Source organism: Triticum urartu, chromosome 1A (genome assembly GCF_056163025.1).
Source record: "Triticum urartu cultivar PI428250 chromosome 1A, HENAU_Tu73, whole genome shotgun sequence".
In the NCBI taxonomy this organism is placed as follows: domain Eukaryota; kingdom Viridiplantae; phylum Streptophyta; class Magnoliopsida; order Poales; family Poaceae; genus Triticum; species Triticum urartu.
The window spans coordinates 528462433-528473865 of NC_141873.1; the positions used below are offsets into that span (position 1 = coordinate 528462433).

Here is an 11433-nt window from a genome sequence, read left to right on the forward strand (position 1 = left end):
ATGAAATCCGGCTCCGTCATGACTCGCGACTGGCGCTGGTGGCCTCGATCAAGCGCCAAAGCGCGTACTGGAAACAACGCGGGAAATGTCAAGCCGTCTGCGAGGGTGATGAGAACACGGGCTTCTTCCACGCAAGCGCCTCCCAGCGAAGACGCTCCAACGCCATCTGGGCCTTGGACGTGGACGGGGCTACCGTCCTCGACCATGCGGGGAAGGCGGCGGCCCTCCTCTCCTTCTACTCCGAGCTCCTGGGCAGGGAGCGTCCATCCGTTTGGCGCTTCGACCTGCTGGCCCTGTACCGCGACGCTGCTCGGGTGGACGGGGCTGCCCTGACTCGGCCGTTTTCGGCCGACGAGATCAAGGAGGCGGTGGCTTTGCTGGACCGTTCAAGCGCGCCTGGGCTGGACGGCCTCGGCCCGGCGTTCTACCAGGCGGCCTGGGGTGTCGTCTACGAGGACCTGCAGCGGCTATTCGCTGCTGTCCATGACGGGACGGCGAACCTCGACGCGATCAATCGGGCCTACATCGCCCTCCTGCCCAAAGGGGCGGGGGTGCCAACGCCGTTTCGCCCGGTCTCTCTTCAGAATGCGGATGTGAAAATTCTCTGCCGCGGCCTCACCTCGCGGCTGCAGCAACACATCGGCAGCATCATCGACTGCGATCAGTCTAGGTTCCTGGCTGGTCGGAGCATCTCCGAGAACTTTGTCTGCGCCGCCGAGGTCATCCAGTGTTGCCACAGGCGCCACGCCCCCACGCTCGTCTTCAAGCTCGACTTCGCCAAGGCATTTGACTCTGTAGACTGGAGTGCGCTGCGCCGCATCCTCGAGGTGCGAGGGTTCCCTCACCAATGGTGCTCTTGGTTGGACTTGATCTTCCGGTCCTCCCGATCGGCGGTGCTCCTGAACGGCATGCCAGGGAAATGGTTCACGGTGCGCCGGGGGCTGCGTCAGGGGGACCCGAGCTCGCCCTACCTCTTCCTCATCGTCGCCGACGTGCTGCAGTAGATGATCCGGCGAGACGGCGGGCTCTTCCATCCTCTTTTGGCCGGAGAACCACCTCTCATGCTGCAATATGCAGACGATACGCTGGTTATTCTCAAGGCAGACGCCGGAGCGGCTGCCGGTCTCCGACGGATCCTCGACGACTTCGCGGCCGCCACGGGGCTCACCATCAACTTCTCCAAGAGCACACTCGTTCCCATGCATGTGTCGGCGGTCGTGCTGGACATAACCGTCGGCGCCCTCGGCTGCGATGTCCAAGGATTCCCGCAGGCTTACCTCGGGCTCCCTCTCTCCTGGGAGAAACTCTGCTTCGCGGATTTCCTCCCCATGATCGCCAAAGTCAACAAGTACTTGTCGGGGTGGCGGGCGCGCCTTCTCTCCCCTGCTGGGCAGCTCGAACTCATCAATGCCGTCCTGGATGCTCTTCCCACGTACGCTATGGCGGCTATGTTGCTCCCTCCGGCGGTGATCAAGGCCCTAGACTCGCTACGCCGTGCCTTCCTTTGGAACGCAGCTGAACGCGCTTCTGGCGCCCAATGCTTGGTGGCGTGGGAGAGAGTATGCCGATCCAAGGCGGAGGGCGGGTTGGGGGTTCGCGACCTCGCGACGCAAAACCAGTGCCTTCTGATCAAGATGCTACATCGGCTCCATGCCTGCTCCGCATCGTCGCGGTGGGCGACGTGGGTCTGGGCCGAGCTCGCGGGACGGTCCCTCCTCTCCGGGTCAGCAGCTCGGACGACCGGGGAGCACGGCAAGGCTCTCAGCAGTCTCCTCCCGCTCTACCGCGGTCTTACGACGGTGGAAGTCTGTGACGGGAAGCGAACATCCTTCTGGTTTGATAATTGGCTCCCGTGTGGAGCTGTCGCGGCGGCCTTCCCTGCCCTCCTCTCACACGCGACTGAACCGGAGGTCACGGTGTGGTGGGTGCGCTCCCACGGACTGGACAGTGCGCTCGTGCCCAGGCTCACCACAGCCGGTGCGGCGGAACCGGCCACCCTCCTGACGCTCATGGATGGGGTCGCCCCGACCCCGGGGAACGACGTGCGGAGCTCAGTGTTGTGCCTGGGTCCCCGGGAAGGCATTGCAGCGGCTGCAGTCTACGCTCTGGAGAGGTTCGGTGGGGTGCAAGCTACTTTCGCCGAGTTCATTTGGGGGTGCGCTGCTCCCTCTCGAGTCCGTTTCTTCGGCTGGCTCCTTGTCAAGCGAAGGGTGCACACGCGGGACGTCCTTCTTCGGAAAACCATCGTCGCTGCGGAGGAGGCGGAGTGCCCCATCTGTGGCGATGTGCTCGAGACGGCTGATCACATGGTTTTTGCTTGTCCTTTCGCGCATTCGTTCTGGAGAACCATTGGGGGCTCTGCATGACCTGGACATCCGTGCCATGGCCGGCGAAGCTGCTACCGCGTCCTTTGTCCTGCTGTGCTGTTGGAAGCTTTGGAAGCATAGAAACGCGGTGGTCTTCCGGGCCGAGCCGCCCTCCCTCGCTCGTCTCCTCGGCTGCTGCAGGGAAGATGCGGCCCTGTGGAGGGGGGGCCTGAAGGTGGCTGACCGGCCGTGCACCGACAGGTGGTTGCTGGTGTTCGCGCACTCCGGCTAGTCATCTTGCCTGCCGCGGGGGAGGGCTTGTGCTCCCCCCACCCTCTATGGCGCGGGCTGTGCGTCTGGGGGTGATGTCACTACTCTCCCTCTCTCTGTAAAAAACTGGCCCCCCGGGGGTGATTTAATAAAGGAAAAAGAAAATTCAGGTGGAGGGCCTTCGCCCTCCCCCGGTGACTTTCAAAAAAAATATGGTCATGGGACGACGCAAAGATAGCTGGCGAGGCTGACGAGAGGAGCTACATTTCAGAGATGCCGCAACCGCCGATGGAGGAAGCCACCACCGGGAACTTTTTTTCTGCCATCATTCATGATTAGCAGGACCCCGAGACGATGATGATGTCGTATTTGTTGCAACCATAGAAGAATTTTTTTTGCTACATCCATTACGACTTAGTTGGCGACCCCCAACGCAAAGACGGCGATTTTTGCTGCACTTGTGTTTGATTTTTGCTACTACCAGGAGACATTTTTGCTACATCCTTTGTTCATGGCTGTCACGGTGCTCCAAGCGCGGCGACGAGCACAAAAAAGTCGGTGGCCGGTGAGCTACAATCGTGAGTCATTTTTGCTAAAGCCGTTCACCATGGCGAGACCGGCGGTCACCACAGCCAATTGCGGTGGAAACACATCGAGTTGTAACCATGGCGCGACAATTTGTGATGGTAGCGCATAATTGGAACTGCGTTTGAGAATAGCTAGGACCATAGTTGCGTTTTGCTGCAACCATGGGCCCGGTGTTTTTGCCTGGAACTATGACTGTCTGAGAGCGGCGGCGAGTCGGCGAGGTCATCAGCATTGGGGGTTGTCTGGGGTTTTTGTTCGTGTGTGCTGGACATCGGCTCTGGCGCGACGACACTTGGGAGGAATGAAGAATCGAGGCGGCGGGGGCGGGGGGGGGGGGGGGGGGAGGGGAGTAGACAACACGCGCGCGGAGGGAGAGGGGGGCAGATCAGACAGTTGGCTACAGCTATATTGGGTGGCTTTGCGGCAACAAGCCGATCGGTGCCTAGCGTCCACCTTCTTTTAACGAGTTAATTGCACAGAAGTACCACAATTCGGGCATCACATGCAGATTGGTACCATGATTGCTAATTTTTGCGTGTCAGTACCAACATTGGTCTAAGTTTTTGCAAATTAGGCTAAAATGCGCATTTATACGTATTGACGCCCGATTCGACAGCTTGGGCCCACCCGTCAGGTGCCACGCTGGCCAATCGGCGTGTGCCCGCACGCTGACTAGGACGAGCCGGTGCGCTGCTGCTCTCCAACCTGGTCCGGTCGCACCAGCTCCAGCCCGGCCGCACCATTCCCCTCCCCTCCTCCTCCTTGCTCGTTTCCTCCGTCACCGCCGCCCGCGTCCCGACTGTCGGCCGCCGCACCGCCCCGTCGACGCCATGGTTTTGGAGGACGAAAGCAGCGACGACAATTCTAGCCTCCCGTACATGCAGTCTTCCTCCACAGACGGTCTCAGCGAGGTCAGTACAGGGTTAGGGTTAGGGTTTCAGATTTGGGATTTCTTGATTTGGTTGATATCGCTAGGTTTTGATTTGGCCATTGTCTTTGTGCGAGCTTCTGCAGGTCCCTTTCAGCATTGAAGATCCAGATTACAAGGGGCTTGAGCTGGATGTGATGTCTCCATGTGAGAAGCACGGCATGGCATCTGAGAGGCTTGTTGCCTTTGAAGGAACAGACACAGGCAGGAGGTTTTTAGCATGTGCACAACAGGTATGGATTGTAGGATTGTAGGCATACTGATTTTTTTTTCTTACTTGGTCAGTGCCATATTGAACTCTGTTTGCTGGAGTACTCTGCTTGCTGTCAACATTTTGGTTCATAGTGGTTAGAGTAGCTTATTTAGGTCAAGCATGAGTATATTTTGCTGGAGTACAATGGCATAGTAATTTATGTTAATAGTAATTTAGGTCAAGCATGAGTATATTTTTTCTTACTCAAGTGGCTGCTCCTCTTGTTAAATGTAGTGGTCTGGTGCTAACATAGTAATTTATGTTAATAGTGGTAGTAGAGTAGCTTACAAATATTTGAACACTCCTTGATATGAACAGTACAGTGACTAAACTAGTCAGTCAGCTACTCAAGTGGCTGCTCCTCTTGTTAAATGTAGTGGTCTGATGCTAAATTTAGACATTCTTTTTGGCAACTGCAGTGATTTTGTGTAATTACTTGATGTATGAACTGTTTTGTTGTTGTTGTTGTTTTTGCAGGAAGGTAGCAATTGTGGCTTTGTTGAATGGGTTGATCACCAGTGGCCCCCAACAATGCAGAATGATGCAGAATGCATTGTTGATGCTATGGGCAATGGTTGAAGATGCCAAAAGTGCTAGGGTGAATGACAATCTTGAAAGTTCTTTCACTATCCACCATCTGACAGAAGAGAAGAACAACCTGGAGGCCAACTATGACAAACTAGTCCAAGATGTGCATCAGCTTATGAGCTTCCAGGAGGATAGGGTGGTGGATTTCAGACATCTGCAGTCTGCCATTACATATCAGCATGAATGCAGAAGTGAACTGGTGGCTGATATGAATGCAAAGATGGCAAAGAAAGATGCAGAGTTTGAGAAGTTTAAGCAGAATTATGATGTGCTACTGAACCTGACAAGAGCTCAAGCTACAGTCATCCAGAACCTGAAGTTGAAGCATATTACTGATAAGCAATTGCTTACTGAAGCTAGGATGAACTTGGAGTTGAAGAATGCAGAGCTCACAAAGTCTGAGGAGAAGCTCACCCAAGATAAGCTAGAGTTGAAGTTTTAGGTTGCTGATTTGCTCAAGGGAAAGGAAAAGCATGGTGAAGAGAAGGGGAAGCTAGAGCTTCAGATTGCTGGGTTGATTAAGGCAGAGGAGAAGCTGAAGGAGAAGATCAAGGGGATCCAGACCATCTTAGAGAAGTGAAGAAAATGAATATGAGAGTAGTGGGCAATGCTGACCTTGTGGGCATGATGGTTGTGTAGTGTATGGCTCTACTAAATGTGAACTTCTCTAAGATGAACTATGGCTGTGTATGTATGTAGTAGATATGCTTTTCATCCTTTTGTGAGAAAAGGATGAACTATGCATCTAAACTCCACTATGTATTGTGAACAATGGTTGTGTACTTTATAATATGTTGAACTGTAGTAAGTATTGTGTGTTATGTGTGTTATGTTTGCTGGATCAGATATTCTGTGTTATGTTTGCTAGACTTCAGATTATGATTTCTCATGCACTAGGTTTTGATGATTATGTTAGCATTGGAAGACTATTTGATGGTTATGTTAGCACTGGATTATTAGATGGTTATGTTATATCATGCATTGGAAGCCTATGTTTAGGTGGCTCTGTCGACCCCGAGTCACCGTAAACCCTAATGGTTAGGTTTAGGTGGCTCCGTCGACCCCGAGTCACCATAAACCCTAATGGTTAGGTTTAGGTGGCTCCGTCGACCCCGAGTCACCATAAACCCTAATGGTTAGGTTTAGGTGGCTCCATCAACCCCGAGTCACCGTAAACCCTAATGGTTAGGCTTAGGTGGCTCCGTCGACCCCGAGTCACCGTAAACCCTAATGGTTAGGCTTAGGTGGCTTCCTCGACCCCGAGTCACCGTAAACCCTAATGGTTAGGCTTAGGTGGCTTCCTCGACCCCGAGTCACCGTAAACCCTAATGGTTAGGCTTAGGTGGCTCCGTCGACCCCGAGTCACCGTAAACCCTAATGGTTAGGCTTAGGTGGCTCTGTCGACCCCAAATCACCGTAAACCCAAATGGTTAGGCTTAGGTGGCTCCGTCGACCCCGAGTCACCGTAAACCCTAATGGTTAGGCTTAGGTGGCTTCCTCGACCCCGAGTCACCGTAAACCCTAATGGTTAGGCTTAGGTGGCTTCCTCGACCCCGAGTCACCGTAAACCCTAATGGTTAGGCTTAGGTGGCTTCCTCGACCCCGAGTCACCGTAAACCCTAATGGTTAGGCTTAGGTGGCTCCGTCGACCCCGAATCACCGTAAACCCTAATGGTTAGGCTTAGGTGGCTCCGTCGACCCCGAGTCACCGTGCTTCATTAAGCCTCCATACTTCATCACGCAGATCCCCAATGAGCTCACTCCAGAATGTGGGCAATTTCACCATGCTGACATGCAACAGATAGCAGCAGTATTGGTACTAATTTGTCACAAGTAACTGCCTAAAGTTCAACATTCAGAAAACCACCTAAAGTTCAACATTCAGAAAACCACCTAAAGGTGAACATTCAGATAACCACCTAAAGTTCAACATTCAGATAATCACCTAAAGTTCAACCACATATCCAGTAGCAAGTTCTACATATCCAGTACTCCACCTCAAGTTCAACATGACAAGCATCAAGTTCAACATTACTAGAGTACTCCACCAGTACTCCACCTCAAGCATCAAGTTCAACCAAAATAACACCACAGTATTTCACATTACATGGCTCCTCCTCCTCCCATGCTAGCATTGAAGTAGGACATCCATCCAGTGTGTGTGCCATCAGTAGGAATGCCAGCATATTGCCTGGGAGCACCTCTTCCAGCTCTTCCTCTGCCTCTGCCAGCTCCTCTTCCAGATGGTGCTGGTGTAGTAGAAGTAGCACCAGCTCCTTTGCCAGCTCCCCTTCCTCTTCCAGATGGTGGTGTTGTAGTAGAAGTAACACCAGCTCCTCTGCCAGCTCCTCTTCTTCCAGATGATGGTGGTGTAGGAGCAGAAGCAGCAGGTCTTGGCTGTCTTGCTGTTGGTGCAGTAGAAGGACCAGCAGCTCTTGGCTGTGAGGTACTTGGAGTAGCCTTGCAAAGAAAAGGAAACAATAAATAATGCTAGAAAGAAATGTACAAGAAAGAAAACATTAGTATATTTCAAGGTGAAAAATTATTATCACATGCTTATTCTGCCTCAAAGCTAGCTCAGGCGTCAACTGTTTAAGACAGTTTGTGTACCTATGCCCTTGGAGACCACAATTGCCACATGTTATGGTCCCCATTCTTGAAGTTTCTTTTGGCTTTGGTACTTCAAATTTGCCCTTGATCCTCTTTTCTTTCCTTCTTCCTCTCTTGATTTTGAATGCAGGTGGTTCTATGTCTGGACCAGGGGTCCTTGTCCAATCATGCTCACCAGGCACAAGAAAGATCATTGGTTCATAAGCTGCAGCATAAAAATCTTTCTTGAAGAATTTGCTGACATAATCCTCTGGTTTCCTTTTAGCCTTGTTTATTGCAAAGATGGCATGGTTGCAAGGTATGCCACTAAGGTCCCACTTCCTGCATCCACATGTCTGAAGTTCCAGGTTGACAGCATGTCTTTGTTGCCCACTTGTAACTTGCCATAAGTTGACCCCTGCCTGTATTGGCTTGCAGTATCTGGCCCTCTCCTTCTCAGCCTCTAGCTTCTCACTGTAATGAGGTGTTATCTCCCATCTTGCTTCCTTAACACTCTCTCTCTTCATGTGCCACCTCACCATCTGCTTATCTTTTATCCCATCACACATTGTCCTTATAGGTTTTCTCCTAACATCTAGAATGTACTTGTTGAACACCTAAGACAAGTTGTTCACTACCAAGTCAGTCTTGAAGTTTGTGTCAAATGCATGCCTTGCCCATGTTTTTTTTGGTATTGCAGTAAGCCACTCCCAAGCTTCCTCACTTTCAGCTCTAAGATCATTCATTGCAATATTAAATTTGTGTTCATTGTAGGCATAGCTAGCATTATCCATGCACTTCTTAAGATCTTCACCCCTAAACCCAACATTTTGGAAATTTGCATATATATGTCTAAGGCAGAACCTTTGGTTGCAATTTGGAAACACAGCATTCACTGCATACAGTAACCCCTGACACAAACAATATAACAAGTCTAAGCTACATCCTAAAGAAATATGCACCAATGAATTAAATATGCATTCTAATCTACTATAAACACTTGTGCAAAACATAATGAAACTCTAAGCTAATGTAAACACTTCTGCAAAACACATACCTTTTGTCTATCTGACATTATAGTATAAGGTCCAAACTTGCCCACTTCTCCCCCTAGGCAAATTTTCAGTTGGTGTAGAAACCAACACCAACTAGCTTTGTCCTCTTGTCCAACTATGCCAAATGCCAGTGGATATATGTTGTTGTTGCCATCTCTACCAGTGGCAGCAAGGAGTTGAGCACCTGTAGTGAGCTTAATGAAGCACCCATCAACACCTGCATAATCAACATTTCCAAACATTAAATACATTCAAGTGAGAAACAAAATGTAGTACTCTACAATATGTAAATGGTGCACAAGGTTTAGGAACTAACCAATGAATGGCCTACACCCATTGAGAAACCCCTCCCTTGCTCCATTCATGCAAAAGAACATGGCATGGAATCTTGGGCCTGGGTGGGGTATTCTTGCAGTTGGTGTTGGAGTAACAGTAGTGACTATTACTCTTCTCCCAGGGTTTGTGTCCATGACAGTCTGAGCATAGTCTTTAAGCCTAGGATATTGCTTCTTGTGATCTCCTAACACAGCTTCAATAGCTATGTTCTTTGCCCTATATGCCATGCACTTGGGCACATCTACACCATATTTTTCATTGCATGCATCAATTATAGTCTGAATACCAGTAGTTATATCAGATCTAAAGAGATGCTCATATTTCTGTGCTAGCCACTTAGCACTAACCCTGGTGGTCTCTGTGGTACTAGGGCAAGTGTGTTCTAGTCTCATCTTCTTAATTACAAAGGTTTTCTCCCCTTTTATAACTGCTGCCACCATTAAGAAGTGGCATTGTTTATCTGTACACTCAACAATTATCCTCTGATCTGAATTCCTGTGACACCTGAAATTCCTGGCCTGGGTGATGTGCAAATTCAACAAAGCATCTCTGAATTGATGCTGATCCCTAAAACACAACTTCATACACAGTTGCTCATGTGGTTGCTCCAATTTCTCATTATACCACTTCCTAGCAGGCCTTTTCTTTGCCCTACTCTTCCTTTTATTTGGTAGGACAAAAGAGAGTGGCTCAAAACCATCATCATCACTCTCCCTCAACAACCCCTTCTCTTCTTCATCTGATGATGGTCTGAAATCAGGTTCAACCTCTGGTAGCTCACTACAATGTGACCTAGTGGTTGGGCCTCTTCTAACTAGCAGCTTCTGCTTCTTCTTTACAGGTTCAACTATAGTTTCTTCTTCTTGTTCAAAAGTCCTATCTTGTTCTACCTCAAATGGGTCCTCAACTTCAGTGTCACCCTCATAATCCAGCATTTCTTCCTCTTCTGATTGATCATCATCTGATTCTTCCTCTTGTGCTTCTAGCTCTCTCTGTCTCTTTCCCTCTTCCACCTCTACATCTTCATCATCAACCATGTAATTAGGGTCACTTCCAATTTGACCATCCTCATCAGAGTCATCACTGTCCTCATAAGCCTCAAATCCTTGATATCCCTCTTCTTCTTCTTCCAAAACTGCTTTCAACTTGTCTGTTGCATTTTTGCTTTCTTGTGTGCAAACACCAGCAGGACCAGCAGGGTGATGTGTGATACATTGACTGTCAAAGACTACTCCTTCCTTATCAACAGCTAAGATAGGAGGCTCACTAAGATCATAAACAATAGGCTCTTGGTACACCACAGTGGACAAGTCTGGTTTTTCTAAATGCTGCCTATCAAAATCAGTATCAGGGGGTGGACAAGCCCTGACTAGCAAATTAAGCACCAATTTGTCCTGGATCTTCCTCTTTATCATCTGTAATTCTGCATGACTGTCTACCAAATCCAGCCCTTTCTCTCCTAAAGATGGATTTTCAATGTGAAACAAACAATCATATGCATTAAATCCTTGGGTTTCCATCACTGCAACCAAATTCAGATAAGTAATATCTGAACCACACAGCTTCATCTCCAATGGCTCTCTTGCATCAAAATGGATCCTTACTTCCCAAATGTCTTCATCCAAACTACAGAACAAATTAAATTTCATGTATTCATTATAATTACTCTTAATTTGCAGAGCAACAGTACAGTACAGTGCAATTTAAAGTAACCTGTAAGTCTATTATTTACTAATTGAGCACAATAGCAAAATTTGGAGAGCAACAATACAATACAAAACAATTTAAAGTAACAGTACCAGACAGTACAGAACAATTTGGAGAGCCACAATAATCCCAAATTTTTACTGTCATTGAACTAATTTGAGAGTGCAATACACTATGTTACTAGGTTAGTTTAATTTTCCTATACTAGTCACTTCAATTGGATAAAACCTAATCCCCAACTGGATAAAGCAGAAGATGAACAAACCCTAAAAATGCCCAATTGGATAAATCAGAGGAGGAAGAGGACAAGGGTACTTACAGCACGCCGCCAAGTCCATGCGTCAACTCATGGCTGCTGCTAGGGTTCGCCACCCACTGATGCGCCAACCGCAACCGCTGCTCCATGGTGAGTAACATCGACTCCTCGTCGTCGGTCGAGTACGCGGAGCTGGAGTCGTCGCCGCCATCCCAGTCGACGCCAGCCGTTCTGCTAGGAGGCCAAAACGGCATCTCACCGCCGCCATGGACGCCCTCGCCGTCGTTGCTGCTTTCGTCCTCCAATACCATGGCGTCGGCGGGGCGGTGCGGCGGCCGGCAGTCGGGACGCGGGCGGCGGCGACGGAGGAAACGAGCAAGGAGGAGGAGGGGAGGGGAATGGTGCGGCCGGGCTGGAGCTGGTGCGACCGGACCAGGTTGGAGAGCAGCAGCGCACCGGCTTGTCCTAGTCAGCGCGCGAGCACACGCCGATTGGCCAGCATGGCACCTGACGGGTGGGCCCGAGCTGTCGGATCGGGCGTCAATACGTATAAATAC

At 49.9% G+C, this 11433-nt stretch overlaps 1 protein-coding gene and 1 pseudogene across 1 annotated transcript; one reads left to right on the top strand and one right to left on the bottom strand.

Moving 5' to 3' along the window:
- Positions 1–4886: 4886 nt before the first annotated feature.
- Positions 4887–5513, top strand: LOC147992239 (uncharacterized; annotated as a pseudogene).
- Positions 5514–8888: 3375 nt separating this feature from the next.
- LOC147992240 (uncharacterized) lies at positions 8889–11130 on the bottom strand. Its single transcript, XM_087540062.1, has 2 exons — positions 10940–11130; positions 8889–10539 (listed from the first exon to the last, which is right to left on the bottom strand). The coding sequence occupies exons 1-2, from the start codon at positions 11128–11130 to the stop codon at positions 8889–8891; spliced, it is 1842 nt and encodes a 613-aa protein (XP_087396188.1).
- Positions 11131–11433: the final 303 nt, after the last annotated feature.

Coding starts and splice junctions, on each gene's coding strand:
- LOC147992240 (XM_087540062.1), bottom strand. CDS start 11,130: ATGCCGTTTTGGCCTCCTAGCAGAACGGCTGGCGTCGACTGGGATGGC. Junction 10,540..10,939: donor CATGGACTTGGCGGCGTGCT/GTAAGTACCCTT, acceptor TTTGTTCTGTAG/TTTGGATGAAGACATTTGGG.